The sequence below is a fragment of the Hermetia illucens genome, chromosome 2 (genome assembly GCF_905115235.1).
Source record: "Hermetia illucens chromosome 2, iHerIll2.2.curated.20191125, whole genome shotgun sequence".
In the NCBI taxonomy this organism is placed as follows: Eukaryota; Metazoa; Arthropoda; class Insecta; order Diptera; family Stratiomyidae; genus Hermetia; species Hermetia illucens.
Window position 1 is genome coordinate 103,202,370 of NC_051850.1, and position 21,835 is coordinate 103,224,204.

General features: G+C 44.9%; 1 protein-coding gene across 1 annotated transcript; it reads right to left on the minus strand.

Annotated features, from left to right (window-relative positions):
* Nucleotides 1-46: 46 nt before the first annotated feature.
* On the minus strand, nucleotides 47-20,539 carry LOC119650004 (ubiquinone biosynthesis protein COQ4 homolog, mitochondrial-like). The gene is made up of 4 exons (XM_038052469.1): nucleotides 20,264-20,539; nucleotides 19,992-20,193; nucleotides 19,713-19,936; nucleotides 47-367 (listed from the first exon to the last, which is right to left on the minus strand). Exons 1-4 carry the CDS (start codon nucleotides 20,482-20,484, stop codon nucleotides 217-219), a joined length of 798 nt encoding a protein of 265 aa, XP_037908397.1. The 5' UTR covers nucleotides 20,485-20,539; the 3' UTR covers nucleotides 47-216.
* Nucleotides 20,540-21,835: the final 1,296 nt, after the last annotated feature.

The following is a 21,835-nucleotide window of genomic DNA, read 5'->3' on the forward strand; positions in this document are numbered from 1 at the left end:
GAAACAAATACACTTAAATAACTTGTAGAGAAAGAACTGCATTTGCTATATCATCAAAAATGGGTTTTATTTCAAAAATTTTGTATATTTATAATAACAAGAATTTTTTTAAGCTCTCGTTCATATTCAAAATTGAAACTAATACCCTTTTGACAATTTTTCTGACAATCAACAATGCAGCACGAATTAACAACGAGTTTACACTTGGTGAGACTTTTATGGAAAAGCAGTGACTTGAATTTTTCTTCTTAGACTGCCAAGATCTTCTTCATACATTTGCTCCCAATAAATTAAATAATATTTGACAGTGTTTTTGCCATTGAGAATTGCAAGGGGTAAATATCGCTGAATAAAGTTTTCACGTTCTCTGGAACCCGAAAAAAGTAATAATGAAAATTTCTAATGTATGTATGTAATGTATGCAAAGTGAAAGTATTAGAAAGTAGTAAGAAAATCTCTTGGTGTATTTGATTTGTTAAATAGTTTGTGTATTTCAGTACTTTATATTGGAAGCAATGGAAAAATTTGAAGTCTAAAAGTAGAACCCATAGTCCCTACGAACGAAGCCTCAGACGAACTCCTGAAATTTTTCCTTAAATACTCAGGTAGTGACAAATTTATTTTATTGTAAAAATCAATAGAGAAGCGTTTATCGAAAAGGACTTAGCCAATGCCAGCTTAAAGCACAGAATCGAGACGATTGCAAGAGGATGTTGCTGGAGACCAAGGTTTAACTTAGATTGTATTGCCATCGATAATGAACAGGGCAGGGCACCGAGCGCCAGTGGTTTTTAAAATAGAAGCAAACTATCGTAGTTACTGCACTTTGTCGCAATGCTACAGTACTTCATTTAGTAAGTGCTACCTTCTTACAGAAATAAAAACATATTGTACAGCAGTAAACTAGCCTCTCTGCTCCTGGAATTATGTACATCTGAGGGAAGTAGAAAAATGGCTTCAGATGTGGAGGATGAAGTCAACGATTCGAAGTGTGTGCAAATAATTTTCACTTTGCCAAAAGGAAATTGTCCTCAAGTGAAGATCAATAACATTGCTATATCTCAATCGGAAGACGTTGAATATCTTGCGATACATCTCGATACCTCATCACCTGGCGAAGAGGCGAAAAATCAATAACTCAAACTTAAGTTCAAATATTTTTTGTGGATCCTTCACAAAAAATCACCGCTCTCTTTGAACTGTAACTTGTTGTAAGTAAAAACCATCCGAAATCGCCTTGTTTGTTATTTGATCCTTATATAAAAATAATTAAAGTAGTGACCCACTGCATTTATCGAAATAAAGAGATTCGTATGGGTAACAGTTGCCACTACTAACTAGAAAGTATTAAACGATTGTCTCATTTTTCTACATTCCTATAAATGGTAGACATTTTATCACCGTTACTTACAGCAAAGCCGTTCCCTATGAGATCATTGCATCTCAACGTCGGCTGTTGGTTGTTATCTAGCGAATTGAGCTATCGCGTATTAAATAAAGGATTTCGGCACGGGTTTAAATGCCTCTGTGCTATCCAGGCTTTGAACACTTCGATCCTTCACATGCCAGTGTACAAAAATTCGCGTGTGCTTTTACCCGATGCGTGGATCGCATTCTCAATCAATGCGATATTTGGTAAGGTGCGGCCTTCAGGTCATTCTATTGAAGTATGCCCCTATGTTAGTGTGAGAATTGCGGAGTTGAAGAGGAGGAGGGGAAGAGAAAGCCTCCAGATCAGAAAGAATTAACTCAACTTCATTTCATTATATAATAATTTATACTAGCAGATGAAACCAATAAACGAAAGCCTTTAATTCCACGATCCACAAAGCGGCCTAGATAACCTCGCTGTTACCAAGCCAGGGAAACAAAAAAACGAATGAGCTCTGGAAAGCGACGAATTGCACCCCAACACGGTGGCTCAGTGAATTCTTCAATTGGGTTATTGAGGAAGGTAGTATACGATCTGACTGGCAACAAAGCACCGTCGTTGTCACATGGAAAAAGAAAGGTAGTCCAGCAGAATGTTCACATTATCGCCCGATCCGATGGCTGTTCTATACCAGGAAGATTTTTAAACACATCCTTGATAACCCTATTCACCGTATAGTTCAAATAACAGTGAATTAAGCCAGATTTGCAAAGAATAGCCAAACGACTGACTTCATACATGCTGCGCGGTTACTCTTGAAGAAGCACTTTGCAAAGCATCGTCTTTTTTCTGAAACAAAGACAAGTAGAAAAAGAGGATAAGCAATCAATTCTGAGAGTAGGAAGATAGCCTTATTAGTGATCTTGCTCCCATTGGCCATTGATTCGGGCAGCCTTTATTATTATAAAATTTTCAGCGCTAAATTCTTTAAATTTCTGCATATTATCTGTGGAATCAAATTAAAATGTACTTTCTTTAATATTGCCATGATGCATATGCTGGTTTTTATTTTGCAATTCAGCAGGATGAAGGCGAGTCTCCCGCGCCTAAAAACGGGACAAATTGTACCAACTGGTCCTCTAGGTTGGGGGTTGAATAGGGCTGACAACCTTATAAGGAAAACCGAAGTTACGAAGCCACAGAAGGCGCCTCGGATAGAATAGAATTTAAAACGACGAACCCAGCAACGACAAGGGAATAACGATTTGCGCATTTTCTCATGGAACGTGCACTCCCTGTACAGAGATGGAGCTGATGAGCAGCTAGCCGATACCCTGTCCCAATATAGGGCTGATGTAACAGGGTTGCCGGCGATGCGTGGGACAGGGATCGGTTACCTGGAGAAGAGTTACTACACCATATATTATAGTGACAATTCAGTAAACCATGTGCCCGGAGTAGGTTGCTTAGTTAACCCAAAAATTAAACCTGCTGTTATCGGCTTTGAAAACATAAGCGCACGGCTATGAACTCTGCGCTTGCGAGACAAATTTAGAAATATAAGCCTCATTAACGTTCGCGTCCCTTCAGAGGAGGCTGCAGAGCCGAAGAAGGACACCTTCTTCGAGACAGTAGAACGAACCCTCGAAACCCGTCCCAAGTATGATATCAAAATCATACTTGAGATTTTAACAGCCACGTAGGAATGGAACCTATATTCAGGCAATACGTAGTCTCCCATAGTTTACATCAAAATACAAATGATAACGGACGGCGGATTATTCAGTTAGCAGTGTCACACGAAACGGTGGTGTTGGAAGTACCTGGTTTGCACGGAAAGCGGTCCACAAACAAACGTGGGCCTCTCCAGACGGGACCACTTTTAACCAAATTGACCACGTGTTGATTGAACGCCCAGGGAACCAAATATAGACTCGGATTACTATCTCGTTGGCATGGTGCCCCAAGCTCGAATACCAACTCCGCCCGGAATCCCCTCTGACAATCAGGTGAGAGTTAACACTGAAGCCATCCACATCACAGCCCTCCATAACACCTGTAAGGGAGAAATGGATGGAGATCCTGGAGATAAAGTATCAACAAATGATCTCCATAATCACCTGAAGAACGTTATCATAAATACGGCCACAAACACACCTGACTGCAGCCGCAAAAGGAGTCGGAACGGCTAGTTGGAACGGAAGGATGCTGCATATCGAGTAATGTTGCATTCTCAAAGGACGCGGACACGCGCGAAGACTTATCACAAACTCCGTCGAGCGGAGAAGTGACTTCACAGACGGAAAAAGGAAGCTTGGGAGAATCAACTGTGAACTCTAAAAGTCCCTAGAGTAACCGCATCAGGCGCGGAAGTTTAACCAGCAAGTCAGCACGATGAAGCCTTATACACCTCGATGCTCATCCTGCCGAGACAAAGAGGGAAATCTGATTTCCGACAGAATGGGCATGTTGGAGCGATGTGTTGAGTATTTTGATGAAATGCTAAACAACCACAACAGCGGCGAGTTGGAGGTCACACCAACTTAAGACGGCGGACAAATACTGCCACCACCAAGTAAAGAAGAAACAATCTCTTGCAATTCATCGGCTTAAAAATCATAAGTCGCCAGGAGCCGATGGAATTACATCCGAATTGGTTAAATATGGGTGCGAACAATTACACCATGCGGTTCATCAACTTATGCTCGAGGTATGGGACACTGAATCAATGCTGACAACGAGACATTATCTGTCCCATACTTTAAAAGGGAGATATCACACAGTTCAGCAATTATAGAGGTATTACGTTACCAGCACCATTTGTAAGGTTACTTACGTTACCAGTACCATCTAGGCCGGATAGCCCCATACGCCCACAACATCATTGGCCCATACCAAAGAGATTTAACTCCAGGCAAATCAGCAACACATCAGATATTCTCTGTGCGGCAAGCGATGGAAAAACTGTTGGAATATGGCCATCAGTTGCACCATATTTTTATCGACCTATGATAGCATAGCCAGGGTAAACTGGTCCACGGCCATGAGAAAATCCGGTATCCCGACGAAATTGATTAGACTAACTAGGCTGACCGTGACCAATGTGCGAGGTCAAATAAAAGCAGTGGGACCACTCTCAAGACCATTCGACATCGACAATGGTATTCGACAAGGGGATGCCCTATCATGCATCCTCTTTAACCTGGCCCTGGAAAAAGTGATCTGTGATGCTGAGGTAAATGCGAGGGGTATGATCCTCTTTGAGTTCACCCAAATACTGGCCAATGCTGACGATATTGACATCATGGGAAGAACGACCCGAGACGTACAAACCGCCTTTATCCAGATCGAGCAGGCGGCGCAAGATCTTGGGCTGCACAACTTTACGAAAAAATGACATTTTTATTACCTTATTTCACTATAGCAAATTAAATTGTCTTGGGTGACGTCAACACCAAAAACCAACCAACCAACAATATCAAACCGCACTGGTCAAACGTGAAGCATAAAGATAAGAGACTAGAAGTTTGAGACCATTGATAATTTCTTCCATCTAAGGTCGAAAATCACAACCGATAACAGCTACGACGATGAAATCTGCGCACGATTGTTGGCAGCCAACAGACCCTATTTTAGCTTATAAAAGCTGTTCCGCTCGAAACGTCTCATCATAGGGCCCAAGCTCTTACTGTACAAGACTATGATCTTGCCTCATGTACCTCATATACTCCTCCGAGACTTGGGTTCTTATCAAGAAAAATTTCGAATTCTTGGCCGCGTTCGAGAGAAGAATCCTCCGAAGAATTTCTGGCCCCCTACTTGAGGATGGACGATTCCGTAGCCTGCACAACGACGAAATCTATGAGCGATACCATAACCGGCTCAACAGGTTACGGTAAGCGGGTCATTTAATTCGTATGGATGAGTATGATCCAGCCTGAAAGGTCTATAAGGGTAATATCTATGGTAGAAAAAGAAGACGAGGCAGACCCTGCCTGAGACGGAGCGATGATGTAGGCTAGGGCGCCAGGCAGTTTTTAGGGATATCGAATTGATGGGCCTTGGCGCAAAGCCGGTATGTCTGGAGTTTCTTATTAAGGCAGGCCTAGACCGGATACCGGTTCAACATTATCAACATTATCAATTACTTTCTCTTAGCAAGACCCTTCCATACCATTAGTAAGGCTTCTATCGTCTAAACTTGTTCAATATTCCCATGTTTTGCTGTGTTTCTTATAATCAATTTATTTGCGATAGTGGATTTATCTTGGACGAATCTACAACCATACCAATGCACAAGAGGGTCCCTGAAATGAACTTTGCAGCTGCACCTTCGCTACAAAAATCTATATTCTGGATATCTTGCCCGAAACGGAAAATTTTCATAACGTACAGCCACCAGAAGATATACTTCAATTACCAGATCATCCACGTGTTGCATATCATTGTTTCAACCACTTCCTCATTATATGTCACTGGTTTGTTAATGCAGGTAGTGTTTTCCCTTTTCTGAGAGCATCTGAGAGCATTGGTCAATAAATTGGACCTGGTGTCCAGAAATGTTAAATTATTGTTGGGACTTTTATCATAATTCTTCTTTATTCAATCTTCCAAACCAAAACCGGCATGTGTGCCTTTTCAAGTTTTGTTTGAAACAAAAGCTATTAAAATCGATTCAATGACTTATTAAAACCAGAAAGGGCTGAACTAATTGTTACAGAATTTGGTGGGAAGATGTGTTGTATGAATCCCTTTCCATATACCAAGTGGCGTCATTTTATGTTTAGTTTGAGGGAGGCTTCCTATACATGAGAAAGGAGAGTGCAAAATTTATTGCACTCTGAGAGGTGTATGACGTCATCATCATATGAAGTGAAGTTATGTATATGAACGGCAGGGTCCATGAAGACATTTTAGCTTGCCAGTTTTAACTTTTTTCAGTTATTTGTATATCAGTATGAATTACTCGAGACGGACATGCATGCAAAAGGGGAGTGTAATTTTTTCACCAAATATAGTCGTGTGGGGTATCAAATGAAAGGTCTTGGATAGTGCTTTCCGCAGCCGTTTTGACATCTGTTGAAAAGGTGCGGAATGTGGGGGGTCAAAAGTGATAATTTTTTCACAGGACCCATTCTCGGAAACTACTCAACCGAAAAATCTGAAAAAAAATCAAGAGGCTTCCTCTATATAGTACCTCGGTTCCGAAATACCATCCATCCCGATATCTGTTAAAATAGAGTTAATAATAGTGTGTGTGCGTGCCAAATTTCCCATCAGGCACGTCCCTTCGTGCGGATAAGGGAATGCTCGGCGAATGTGTCATGGGCATGCACATGCACGCATCCGGAGATGTGCGTGTATGGGCATGCTTATGCGCAGGTCGGGTAGGTGGGAAGTAAACGCCCACCCGTGGATCAAAATTGGCTATGGGAAGGACACCCAGAAATTAAACCAAATATGGAAGAGGAGAAAAGTAGTTTTTTTACGGTGCAGGGCTTCGGAAACCCAGTGCCGGCGGTTTTTGGGAGTGAGCAAGCGGGCTCCCGGCCGTCGATATCCAACGACCGCAGTGCCTCAGTAGTGGGAAACTTGGCTACTGTGGCATCTAATGCTACAAGAGATAATGGTGGAGTGGAAATTAGGTCCACACCGGATCCCTTTAGGAGGAGTTCGAAACTTGGGAGATCACCACCGAGAACAATGGTTCTTTTTGGTAGTCGAGATTCGTCGCGGGACTCTGAAAGAAATACGAATAGTCCCTTAATCGAGATCATTCCTTGTGGCGCAAGGCACGAAAGCAAAGGGGAACATACCGGAATGGCCTTCGTTACACTCGGGGAACGAATAAATGAACTGTGCGAGTTCATCAAGGAGAGGCGGAATATCCACCAAAATATTCGAGCCTTGATAAGAGGCATTTAATTGTCTTATATCAGGGCACTCGAAGAAAAGAATTCCCAAGCGTCAGTTGGCAAGGTCACAAGGTAAACGCAGGTGACGCCTTCCCGTGATAAAGCAGGCGGGAAGACAGAAAAACGGGCTAGAGACGGTACCAGCGAGCCTCTTGGACCACAGCAAGTCCAGAAGAAGAAAAAAGCCTCTTCACCAAAGAAGGCGGAGCCGGCGAGAGTACCCGCGAAAGTCGGTAATCTCACGATTGCAGCCACAACACCTACAAAAGTGGAAAAAACCAACGCCCGGAGGCCCGAACAATGGACTAAGGTGAGCAACAAGAGGAAAAAGGACAAAAAGAAGCTCCGCCCGGAAATAATAATTATTTCCAAGAAGGGAAATATGTCCTTTGCCGACATCCTCCGAAAGGTGAACTCAGACCCGAAATTGAAGGATTTGGGGGATAGTGTGAGCCGTATCAGGCGAACACAGAGAGGGGATCTGATGCTGGAGTTAAGTAAATCCGCCGACAAGTCGGCCGATAACTTCCGCGGGAAGGTGGAAAGTGTACTTGGAGAGGAAGCTGAAGTAAGAGCTCGGAAACAGGAGATAGGGGTTAAATGCAAGGACCTAGATGAAGTCACCTCACGGGAGGACATCTGTGCTGCGCTAAAGCAGCAGTTCAACCTTGGCGATATAGACCAGAGTGCCATAAAAAGGATGAAGAAGGCATATGGTGGCACACAGACCGCTATTATTAGTTTGCCGGCGGAATCAGCTATTAAGTTAATTACCGCGGGCAAGATAAGAGTAGGTTGGGTCGTGTGCAGGCTCAGGGAGCAAATCTCTCTAAAGAGATGTTTTAGATGCCTCGATTTCGGCCATTTTGCGGCGGCATGCACTAGCCAGCATGATAGGTGGAGGAGTTGCAGGAAGTGTGGGGAAGAGGGCCACCTCATCAAAGATCCACGGTGTATGTTATGTAGTGGGAAAGAGGGCGTGGACGGCCGGCATATTGCGGGAGCAGCAGATGTCCGGTATATAGGATGGAGCTGAACCGCACAGGCAAATGAGATTAATACAAATCAATCTCAATCACTGTGAGGCAGCTCAGGACCTGCTCTCGCAAACCATTCGAGAGTCGAATGTCGATGTTGCGGTTATTTGCGAGCCGTACAGAAACTACGGCGGTGCGACTTGGGCGGTGGATGCGTCTGGCAACGCGGCAATCTGGGCGTGCGGAAGACAGGCCATTCAGGAAGTCATGGCCCCCCCGGCAGCCGGTTTTATAAGGACGAAGGTCAACGGTGTCCATATTTACAGCTGCTACGCTCCTCCTAGTGCAACCTTAGCACAATATGAGGAGATGTTAGACAGTCTGGTGTTGGATGCTAGAGACCGCAGCCCTAAAATCATTGCGGGCGATTTCAACGCGTGGGCCCTGGAGTGGGGAAGCCGATCGACGAACACCAGAGGTCAAATTCGGTTGGAGTCATTTGCGGAGCTGGACATCGTGCTGGCCAACGTTGGATGCGTGCCCACCTCTCGAGGAAGAGGGTCGGGTTCGATCGTTGACCTGACATTTGTTAGCACTTCACTGGTGAGGGGGATGGCTTGGCAAGTGAGTGAGCACTACACTCACAGTGACCACCAGGCCATCTTCCTCCACACTGAGAACCGGGGAAGCAGTCAACGACGCTCTGGAGGTGGAAAGGCTAAGGCGGTTGGCTGGTCTATCGGAGCTTTCGACGAGGAGACATTCCTGGCCGCATTGGAGGGAGCCCATGATCCGGATGGAACAGCGGTGGAAAGGGTCACACAGCTGTCTCAGCGTGTAACCGAAGCATGCGACGCTACGATGCCACGACGACGTTTGCACCACGGCAAGAGGCCAAACTACTGGTGGAACACGGAGATCGCTGCCTTGAGATCCTCTTGTCTCCGAGCGAGGAGACTTTCCCACAGGACAAGGGGAAGGCCGAAGCACCAGGAGCGTGAGGAGGAATACAGGGATATGCGAAGCAACCTTAAGAAGGCCATTCGGAGAAGCAAGCGGGAATGCTACCAGAAGCTCTGCATGGAGGCTAATACGAATCCGTGGGGTACAGCCTACCAAGTTGTAATGAAGAAGATCCGCGGGCGAAAATCACCTCAGGTGACATGCCCACGGCTCTTGTTGCAAATAATTGCAACTCTTTTCCCGCAGCAGGAGCAGGACGAAAGAGAACCCCAACTCGCAGCTCAGCAGGACGTTTTCTCGATCCCTGATGTTACCGAAGAGGAACTTTGGGAAATCTGCAGACGTATTGGGGACAGCGAGGTTCCGGGATTGGACGGAATTCCGAACAGGGCTCTGAAGGTGGCGGTCAAGGCCACACCAAGGTGGTTCGCAAGCACATTCGAATCGTGCATGGCGGAAGGAGTGTTTCCCGCCCAGTGGAAGAGGCAGAAGCTGGTCTTGCTACCGAGGCCTCGAAAACCACCCGGCGTGCCCTCTTCATATCGCCCTATTTGTCTCTTAGACACCATGGGGAAGATGTTGGAGAGGGTGATATACAACAGGCTGCTCCCGTTCATCGAGCTTGCGGGTGGTCTTTCAGAGCGGCAATATGGGTTTCGGCGAGCCCATTCTACGGTCGATGCAGAAGCAAAGGTCGTGGAATTGGCTCGAAATGCAATGGCCATGGGCAAATGCTGTGCTCTGGTGACGCTGGACGTCAAAAATGCTTTTAACTCAGCCAACTGGGGCTGGATTAAGGGCGCTTTGGCCAAACTGGGTGTTCCTAGCTACTTGGCTCGGCTCATCGAGAGTTACTTTTCGGACAGACTTCTCTGGTACGAGACGGACGACGGGCCGAAGGAGTACATTGTGACAGCAGGTGTGCCTCAAGGTTCTGTATTGGGAACGCTGCTGTGGAACATAATGTACGACGGAGTGCTTGGCCTTCGCGTGTCTGAGGAGACAACGCTGTTTGGTTTTGCGGACGACTTGGCGGTAGTTGCAATTGCAAAGCATCCCGAGGACGTGGAGCTTTATGCAAATGAAGCCATTCATACCATCAAGTCATGGTTACGAATGGCCAAGCTGGACCTGGCGGACGAAAAGATGGAGGCGGTCCTCATTACCAACCGTAGGAAGAACAACACGGTTACCATCCGGGTTGGTAATCGTGAGGTCCTCTCAAAATCGGTTGTCAAATACCTGGGGGTGATGATCGATGCCAAGCTGAGTTTCAAGGGACACTTGGATTATGCGCGAGAGAAGGCAGCAAATGCCAGCTCATCCCTTGCAAGGATGATGCTTAACGTGGGAGGGCCGAAGTATAGTCGCAGGTTACTCATCGCGGGAGTGGTGAGGTCGATCCTGCTATACGCGGCCCCTGTCTGGGCGGGAGCGTTGAACCACGCTGTCAACCGGAGGAAGATATGTTCGGCATACCGCCCAATTGCGATAAGGGTGTGCAGCGCATTTAGGACGGCGTCGACGGAGGCAGTGTGTGTTATCGCAGGAATGATCCCTATAGATCTTCTAGCGAGCGAGGTACACTGGCTCTACGAAAAACGGAAGGCAAATTCAGCCGAGGTGAATGCGGATTTCCGAAAAGCCATCAGGAGAGAGTTGTGTGGCAAGTGGCAACAACGATGGGATAACTCCGACAAGGGCAGGTGGACCCATACATTGATCCCGTGCATCGAGAAATGGGTCAACCGAAAGCACGGAGAATTGAATTACCACCTGACACAGTTCCTTACGGGACACGGTGGCTATAGGAAGTACTTGCATCGCTTCGAGTTGGACGAGTCTCCCAACTGTCCTGAATGCGGTGCTACACTCGAGGACCCGGAGCACGTTATGTTCCATTGTCCCAGATTTCTGCAGCAGAAAAGGAGGTTGAACAGCATCTTAGGGGCGGACATCGAGCCCTCCAACCTGGTGGAAGAGATGTTGAAGTCGGAGGAAAACTGGATGGCAGTAAATGAGGCAGTAGCCGTGGTGCAGACAAAACTCCTGGAGTTGGATCGAGCTCGGAAGGCGGCGCGACAGAGACGTGACATGGACGAGCTGGTATAGCGAACCAGAGCCTCCCCCGCGAAGTAATACTTCACGGTGGTCCCGCGGGGAGGGGCGGAAGAGTGGGGGTGGTTTTAGTGGGTGTGAATCCCACACACTGCTGCAACCTGGCGCAGCAGCGTCTTTCTAAGATTTCCACCTCCATCCATAAAAAAAAGGAGTTAATAATAGTATATTACTATAATTTTTAGTAATTGACTGCAAAACTCCCCCTAATTTCATCTTAGAATCACGAAATGCAATAATGTAGGCTATAAGATAGAAGATAATCCCACCTAGTTTGCTGGAAATCGCACTATTATTAACAAAGTTATCATAGGTCAAAATTGTCGCTTCGTTGCAAATTCAAGACGTTGAATTGCAGTATTTCGTGAAAGTGGATATTCTCGCAGAATATATGCATATACTACGTGCTAGGTACTATTGGGACAAATGTCCACTCAAATGTTTTTATAAAAGAAATATACAAAACCTCTCTCTTCCTTGATCAATGATCAACACATTGTCTACGTCAAACTTTCCTGATCTCAGTACTTATAGGTGCATTGCGTTATAATTCATGCGCTGCTCGTATCGTAATCCAAGCAAGTTCAACAAGTGAAACTTCTTTGACTTTATTGACGTTAACGAGAAATCAATTTTAGCAAGCCAAGCATGTGGATAACCTTTAAGCAATTTTAAGGCATCTCCTGACAAAGTTCAAAAGGAATTTGGCCGCATTTTGGTACCATAAATAGCATTATGAAAGAAATTGCAATCGGTAGCAATTCCTTCTATGAAAGGACGTTTAACCACGATTTTTAATTGCATTACATTTGGTAAAGTTTCCCTCTTCGTAGATGAAATGATATTCCAGCATAATTTGAGGACAGGGAATCATCCAACTTACAAAAGCCAAAACGGATCTGCCATCAATGGTCTCAATCAGACCAAAGTCATCGGGTTTGTCGATCTGTCCACGGAGTTGTTCCCTACAACGCCTGCACTTTGTGCAGGGCTGCTGCTTCCGTTTATTTCGCATCTAAAGTAATCCTGGAAAGCATTCAAAATCATACTGTAAGCCTGGTCAACAAGAAAAAAGCTCAATGCAGGAGGTGAATTAGCGACTGATGATGAGGCAAAATGTCATGTGCTGCATCGAAGTAAAATCGGAGATCAATTTGAAGTCCAAAGCGGTATATATCACAGTTGCGTTTTGTCACCGATAGGTCTTTTTTTCGTTATCGGTGAAGTTCCCTATGCTGCCATGGTTGGATTCAATAGACAAAGTCACCTTTTTTCAAACTCTCGACTACGCTGATAACATCTGCTTCATCAAGTCATTGATCTTGGCCAAATGGTTCAAGATTTGGAGAGGGTGAATACACAGCCGGACCCGGACTGAAAACACCGCGTTGTGTTGCGGTCTATCTAATGCAACAGAGTCCCCTATTCCAAGATAGTCGATGAGTGGCTTGCTCTAAAATCCCATGACGTGGAATAGAGTAGGAAGAGTGCAATAATGGGCGTAGGTGTGGCTGTGTGCCCTGCGTAGGGATTTACAAATAGTACATTCTCATTAAATTGATCCTGTTATGTTAACATCGATTGCATCTCTGAACGAGAAGTCTCTGGAAGTAGACTACTTTGAAAGTCCTCTTTCGCTGGTTTTAAAATCGGTTTACTGTCTGTCTGTCTTTTTTTTTTATGGATGGAAGTGGAAATCTTAGAAAGACACTGCCGCGCCAGGTTGCAGCAGCGTGTGGGATTCTCACCCACTAAAACCACCCCCACTTTCTCCTTTTTCCTTCCCCACGGGACCGCCGCAAAGCATCACTTCGCGGGGTGGACTGCGCTTTACGCGACCACGCCTTCCGTTCTTCGCGTCCTCCTTGCGTGCTCCGCTCTTGCCAGTTCCTCTTGTATTCGTTTGATGGCGGTGTTCACCGCACACCAGTTTCCCTCCGATTTCAACATTTCCCCGACGATATTCTGCGGGCTTAGAGTGGTTTTCAAGGAGTCTTCCAGACTCCTCCTTTCTGAGAGAAATCGTGGACAGTGGAACATAACATGCTCCGGGTCCTCAGGTGTGCATCCACATTCAGGACACAAGGGAGAATCATCCAGCCTGAATTGGTGCAGGTACTTCCTGTAACCGCCATGTCCTGACAGGAATTGGGTCAGATGGTAGTTAATCTCACCGTGTCGTCGCTGGATCCACTCTTCAATACGGGGAATCAAAGTGTGGGTCCAGCGACCCCTCTGCCAGTCATCCCACCGTTTCTGCCACTTCTCCAGCGACTCCCGCCTTGCCGCCTTACGGCATTCTGCATCCTTTTCAAGAGGATTCATTTTCCTTGTCTCGTACAGGCAGCGTGTCTCACTTGCCAGAATGTCTATCGGGATCACTCCCGCAATAACACACGCTGCCTCGCCTGATATTGTTCTGAAGGCGCTGCACACCCTTGGCGCCACTAAGCGGTAAGTCATATTCACTCTCCTACGATTACTCTCACACGCTAATGCTTCCTCCCAAACTGGTGCCGCGTATAATAGTGTGGAGCGAACCACTTCGGCTACAAGTAATCTGCGACTGTACCTTGGACCTCCAATGTTAGGCATCATCCGCGCTAATGATACGCTGGTATTTGCCGCTTTCTCACAGGCATAGTCCAGATGTCCCTTGAAATTGATTTTAGCGTCAATCATCACCCCTAGGTATTTGATAACCGGTTTCGAAGTGATGACGTGACCACCAACGCGAATATTAATCGTATTCCTCTTCCTACGATTGGTAATCAAGGCCGCCTCCGTCTTTTGTTCCGCAAGGTCAAGCTGAACCATCTCCAGCCACGCTTTTATGGCGCTAATGGTTTCGTTAGCGTACATTTCAACGTCTTCAAGTTCTTTCGCGACGACAACCACAGCTAGATCATCTGCGAAACCGATTATCATGGCCTCCTTTGGCACGGGAAGGACAAGGACCCCATTGTACATGACGTTCCACAGGAGAGGACCCAACACTGAGCCCTGTGGTACTCCTGCGGTGACGGTGTACTGCTTGGATCCCTCATCCGTGTCGTACCACCACAGTTACCTCCGAAAGGTAACTGTTGAGGAGCTTAGTCAAGTAACTAGGGACACCCGTTTTAGTCAGTGAAAATTTTATCCACTCCCAGCTTGCGGAATTGAACGCATTTTTGATGTCCAACGTCACTACGGCACAGCATTTTTTAGAAGACATCGCGTCTCGAGCCAGCTTCAAAACAACGTCTACGGCGTCGATCGTTGAGTGGGCTTGACGAAATCCAAATTGTCGTTCCGATAGTCCATCCTTGTATTCGATGATAGGGAGCAGTCTGTTGTAGATGACCCTTTCGAGCATCTTTCCTGCCGTGTCGATAAGGCAAATCGGTCGGTATGATGATGGGTGTCCTGGGTGTTTATTCGGCTTCGGGAGCAAAACTAGTTTTTGCCTCTTCCACCGGTCGGGGAAAACTCCTTCTATCATGCATGTTTCAAACACGCTGATAAACCAGTCGGGTCTGGTCTTAACAGCGAGTTTAAGGGCTCCATTGGGAACAGCATCCAGACCGGGTGCTTTGTTATCACCAATTCTCCGGCAAATTTGCGGAAGTTCCTCCTCAGTTACCGCAGGTATGGTGTAGACGTCGAGTGCTCGCTTGTGTTGTTTGCGCTCCCCTTTATCCGGGGGGAAGAGTGCCGTCACGATATCGAGCAGAAGATGCGGGCAGGTCAATTGTGGTGTTCGCCCTCTCATCTTCTTCATAACTATCCTGTACGCTGTTCCACAGGGACTTTGGTCTGCCTCTGTGCAAAGCTCCTTGAAGCATTCTCGCTTGCTGGTCCGTATAGCCTGCTTAAGCTTACATCGTAGGTTCACATATCATCATCTTCATCATCAACGGCGCAACAACCGGTATCCGGTCTAGGCCTGCCTTAATAAGGAACTCCAGACATCCCGGTTTTGCGCCGAGGTCCACCAATTCGATATCCCTAAAAGCTGTCTGGCGTCCTGGCCCACGCCATCGCTCCATCTTAGGCAGGGTCTGCCTCGTCTTCTTTTCCTACCATAGATATTGCCCTTATAGACTTTCCGGGTGGGATCATCTTCATCCATACGAATTAAGTGACCCGCCCACCGTAACCTATTGAGCCGGATTTTATCCACAACCGGACGGTCATGGTATCGCTCATAGATTTCGTCATTGTGTAGGCTACGAAATCGTCCATCCTCATGTAGGGGGCCAAAAATTCTTCGGAGGATTCTTCTCTCGAACGCGGCCAAGAGTTCGCAATTTTTCTTGCTAAGAACCCAAGTTTCCGAGGAATACATGAGGACTGGCAAGATCATAGTCTTGTACAGTAAGAGCTTTGACCCTATGGTGAGACGTTTCGAGCGGAACAGTCTTTGTAAGCTGAAGTAGGCTCTGTTGGCTGACAACAACCGTGCGCGGATTTCATCATCGTAGTTGTTATCGGTTGTGATTTTCGACCCTAGACAGGAGAAATTGTCAACGGTCTCAAAGTTGTATTCCCCTATCCTTATTCTTGTTCGTGCTTGTGTTTGACCAGTGCGGTTTGATGTTGTTGGTTGATTCGTCTTCGGTGCTGACGTTGCCACCATGTATTTTGTCTTGCCTTCATTGATGTGAGAGTGATCCTGCTGCTTTTATCTGGCCTCGCACATTGGTCAGGGTCAGCCTAGTCAGTCTTATTAATTTCGTCGGGATACCGAATTCCCTCATGGCCGTGTACAGTTTTACCCTGGCTATGCTATCATAGGCGGCTTTAAAGTCGATGAACAGATGGTGCAACTGTTGTCCATATTCCAACAGTTTTTCCATCGCCTGCCGCAGAGAGAAAATCTGATCTGTTGCTGATTTGCCTGGAGTGAAGCCTCTTTGGTATGGGCCAATGATGTTCTGGGCGTATGGGGCTATCCGGCCTAGCAAGATAATGGAGAATATCTTATAGATGGTACTCAGCAACGTGATACCTCTATAATTGCTGCACTGTGTGATATCTCCCTTTTTATGTATGAGACAGATTATGCCTCGCTGCCAATCGTCAGGCATTGATTCGCTGTCCCATACCTTGAGCACAAGTTGATGAACCACTTGGTGTAACTGGTCGCCTCCATATTTAACCAATTCGGCCGTAATTCCATCGGCTCCTGGCGACTTATGATTTTTTAGCCGATGAATTGCACGGACTGTTTTTCCTAAACTTGGTGGTGGCAGTATTTGTCCGTCGTCTTCAGTTGGCGGGACCTCCAACTCGCCGATGTTCTGGTTGTTCAGTAGCTCATCAAAGTACTCAACCCATCGCTCTAATATGCCCATTCTGTCGGAAATCAGATTTCCCTCTTTGTCTCGGCAGGATGAGCATCGAGGTGTATAAGGCTTCATCCTGCTGACTTGTTGGTAAAACTTCCGCGCCTGGTGCGGTTGCTCCCTGTACTTTTCTAGTTCACAGACTTGTTGGTTCTCCCAGGCTTCCTTTTTCCGTCTGTGAAGTCGCTTCTCCGCTCGACGGAGTTCGTGATAAGTCTCCGCGCGTCCCCGCGTTCTTTGAGAATGCAACATTACTCGGTATGCGGCATTCTTCCGTTCCGTTGCTAGCTTACATTCATCGTCAAACCAGCCGTTCCGACTCCTTTTGCGGCTGGGGCCAAGTATATTTGTGGCCGTATCCATGATAACGTTCTTCAGGTGGTTGTGAAGATCATTAGTTGATGCTTCATCTCCAGGTCCTCTATTGACTGCGGTTATTGCGGCATCCATTTCCCTCTTATAGGTGTCGCGGAGGGTTGTGTTGTGTATGGCTTCAGTGTTCACTCTCACCTGATTGTCAGAGGGGATTCTAGGTGGTATTGTTATTCGAGCTCGGAGCACCATGCCAACGAGATAGTGATCCGAGTCTATATTGGCCCCCCTATATGTTCTGACATTCATCAAGGCTGAGAGGTGGCGGCGTTCGATCAACACGTGGTCAATTTGGTTGAAAGTGGTCCCGTCTGGAGAGGCCCACGTATGTTTGTGGACCGCTTTCCGCGCAAACCAGGTACTTTCAACAACCATTTCGTGTGACCCTGCTAATTGAATAGTCCGCAGTCCGTTATCATTTGTTTTTTCGTGTAAGCTATGGGAGCCAACGTATCGCCTGAATACGGGCTCCTTCCCTACTTGGCTGTTAAAATCCCCAAGTATGATTTTGATATCATATCTGGGACAGGCTTCGAGGGTTCTTTCTACTGCCTCGTAGAAGGTATCCTTCTCCGACTCTGCAGTCTCCTTTGTAGGGGCGTGAACGTTTATGAGGCTTATATTTCTAAACTTGCCTCGCAAGCGCAGAGTGCATAGCCGTTCGCTTATACTTTCAAAGCCGATAACAGCAGGTTTCATTTTTTGGCTGACTAAGAAACCTACTCCGAGCACATGGTTTACTGGATGGCCGCTATAATATATGGTGTAGTGGCTCTTCTCCAGGAAACCGGTCCCTGTCCATCGCATCTCTTGCAACGCTGTTACATCAGCCCTATATTGGGACAGGGTATCGGCTAGCTGCTTATCAGCTTCATCTCTGTACAGGGAGCGCACGTTCCATGAGAAAATGCGCAAATCGTTGTTCCTTTGTCGTTGCCGGGTCCGTCGTTTTAATATCCATCCTATCCGAGGCTCCTGTTGTGGCTTCGTAACGGTTGTTTTCCGTGTAGGGTTGTCAGCCCTACCCAACCCCCAACCTGAAGGACCAGTTGGTAAAATTTGTCCCGTTTTTAGGCGCGGGAGACTCGCCTTCATCCTTCTCCGTCTGCAGCTTTTCGTCAAGAAAGAGCTCCCAGCGGTCACCACGTGGAGGTGGAGATAGGGTTTGGTAGTAGAGCTGTTGGTGTTGGTTCAGCAGGCATTTCCCAGGTTTTATGCTCCATCGTGGGTACCAATCCACGTTTCGCGCCGGGACCTATACTACCCTTTGACCCTTAGGTTCACATATGCTAGCCGTTTCTCGTCGAAGTCTGGTCTTGCTCTAGATCGTTGGCAGATCCTTCTAGCACGTAAGACCGCGATCTCTTTATTCCATCAATAGTTTGAGCGCCTTTTTGCGAGAACTCGTCGCCTCGGCATAGCAGCGTCGCATGCTCTTGTTATGCGTCCCATCATTTGCTCTACCTTTTCCATAGCCGCACCACCGGGACTTTGGCCTCCCAATAGCATCTCTATGAATGCATCCTCCTCAAGCCCCTTCACGGACATTGTCTGTCTGTCTGTCTGTCTGTCAGTCCGTCTGTCCGTCTGTCTGTCTGTCCGTCACACGCATTTTTCTCGGAGACGGTTATAGCGATTGACACCAAATTTGGTAGAAAGGTGGGAACTGTGAACGCTCACGCATACAGTGAATTATATCCTTTTACGTCGAATTTAAGGGGGGGTCACATACATGCAAAAGGGGGGTGTAAAATTTTTTTTCATCAAATATAGTCATGTGAGGTATCAAATTAAAGGTATCGATTAGTACTTTTCAAAGCCGATCTTAGTTTTGACATTCGTTGGAAGGGTGGAGAGCGCGGGAGGTTGAAAGTGATCACTTCTTTAAGGGGGCCATTCTCAGAAACTACCAAACCGAAAATTCTGAAAAAAATCAGGAGGCTGCCACTATATGGTGCCTGGGCTCCGAAATACCTTCCATGCCGATATCTATTTAAATAAAGTTATTAATAGTATATTATTACAATTTTTTGTAATTGGTTAGGAACCCTCCTTAAGTTCATCCTAGTACCATGAAATTTTCCAATGATATAGGCTATAATATAGAGCATGATTTTGGTTTAAATTGCACTATTACTAACAAAGCTATAATACCTCAAATTTGTTGCTTCTTTGGAAATTGAAGACTATGAATGTCAATATCACCCGAAAGTGGATACTCTCACATAATATATGGATATATTACGTGCTACGTACTAAAAAATACACAAAACCTTTCGTACCTGAAGCGCCCAGCTTCCGGTTTCCCGACTTGTTTTTCTTGTAGAGAGCAATAGAGGAAGCTTTGTACTGGTTCTGGAAGATACACGAAATAGTGACTTAACGTAGGCCGATATTTTCGAGCCTAACTATCACATCTTAAATGTGAACATCTCCCTTTTTTAATATATTGGAATTCTCATAGCCAGAGGGCTTAGGCCCGCTGGGTAGGCTCATAAACGATGGTTTAACGATCAACTTCAGGGAGCAACATTTCATTTACAATGGGAGGTACACAATTAAAAACTGAAATATATTAAGATTATTAATCTCCTTAATAGAGCATTCGTTTAACAAGCACTTCAGGCCTGGAAGAATTGCAAATAAAATATTATTATATACTAACTTTCGTGGAATATGTGCTCCACCAACTATTGCTGCTAAATACGTAGTGGTCAGACCTGCATTCAAAGCTTCAACCCATTTTATAGTAATTTCCCCCACTTTGTTCGTAGGGATGTTGAGTACAACATGGAGACAATCATGAATTTGCCTACACCGTTCCATAATATATGCCAAATTTGGATCGTCAATGAATCTAACTGCAGTTCTTGTCTCAATATTCGCTGCCTGTAATTAGAAGTTTCCAGAAAAACCCATTCAAAATTCACTTGAGTAAACACACATGTTTCATTAAAAACTTCCCTAAGGCGAATCCGAATGTTTTTTCGGGTAATTCAATTAGCTTTTCGGCATTAGCAATTGTGCAAATATTTGGTTTTTCTTCGAGAATTCGGCGCCCTACACTGTCCAATTTCATATCGTTCAAGATCTTTTGCAAAGATGTGCTACAAAGAATTTCAGCGCAACAGTTCAGCATGTCAATTCTAAGAGAAAATTTATTTAATTTTTATTAAGTTCACTTTTATTTATTTAGAAACTGAAGCTAATACGAACCGTGTCGGATTGTATAATGAAACCAGGGAAGATCCAAAACCCAGAATCGTTTTCTGAATGGTTGTGAGATGGATACTATTTCCGCGGTTATTGTTTGGAGGTGTAGGAGGCAGAATTTCTTTGGTGCGAGAAAGTACTCGCTTGATTTTTGGATTGCCACATATTTTCAAGAAATCTTTTCTGAGTTGATTTACCAACATTTTTGAAAGTTTACAACTCATAACAAAATGTCACGGAAAAATTTGAAATCCAATGTCAAATACCAACTACACTGTTTTTAATATATAAAGGATGAAATTATATCTGCTATGTACCAAGTTCCATTTTCGCAGGGAATGTCTGTACAATAAATTTTCTGCAATACCTCTTCAGATTATTATTTAGATTGCTTAGAAGTTGGTTTATTTCAATTCACATGAGATCAGTGTTTAGGAACCAGAAGCAGAGTCGGCCATCTCAGGTTGTGATATATCAATTGCTGTTGAGGTCAGGGCGATGTAATCTGCCCCCATAAATGATAGAATTAAGGATGTTTACCTCCTTTTTACAGAGGTGGATTTTTGGTTTTGATCACTCCCATATTCAATTTAAGCATTTACTATTAAAAATGTAAATCTGAAATACTTTGAGGATTACGTTACCAACCTACCACTTAGTGCAGAAACTAATTATTTTCTTTTCAAAATATATATAAAACGAATAATCAATTTCTGGAAACCTTCACATAGGGAATCCTCCTTAAGAGGCCACAACGAACCATTTCCCCAATTAGATCTCCAATGGATGAAGCACTGGAAAAGCAAACATTTTCATTGACCACATTGATCGATGATTAGTCACAATAATGAGACATTTAATTTCAAGAAAGAGAGAGTTGGGTCAACACCAGTGCAGGAAATTATTAAAGTCAACATAAAACATAAACCATTCGGAAAGCAAAAGCTGAGCGTTTCAAGTATGAAAGGTTTTTGCATGAATAGTATTTTATATTGAGGAGTTGCAGTGGGTGATGTGATATTTTCTGGATTTTTTGGCAGCTTAGCAAATGTTTATTAAAATACTTTTAGGCAAATTGCTTAAAACATATTGTGGGGTATTTGTAAAAATTCTTTTTAAGAATCTACAGCTGGTTCCCAGAAGTGAATATGATAGCTCGATAACCGTTCATCCGAAATCATAATTTCAAAACAAAAATCGTTATTATATTATTTTGCCTAGTCGCAAACAAAAGATTTGTCAAAATGCAATCTTTTAAAAAAAAATTATGTAGCGTCTAGCTATTATTGTTGAAAATAAGTAGTAAAAATTTGGAGTTGATTGGATTAGTAGTTTCTTAAAAATCGTGTCCGCCGTAAAGGTTCTTTAAAAAAAACGATTCTGAGATAATTGCGTTTCGAACTTATGCTTTTCATATTAAAAATTACTTACATAATTAAAACGAGTCGTTGATTCCAGGGCCATGCAATATGCCTTCTACAAACACCAAAACATCGATTTGATATTACCAAGCCATTATAGTTTCTCTTTTACCTAAAACTCCAAGCATTTAGTGTATCATACTACACGAAGTTT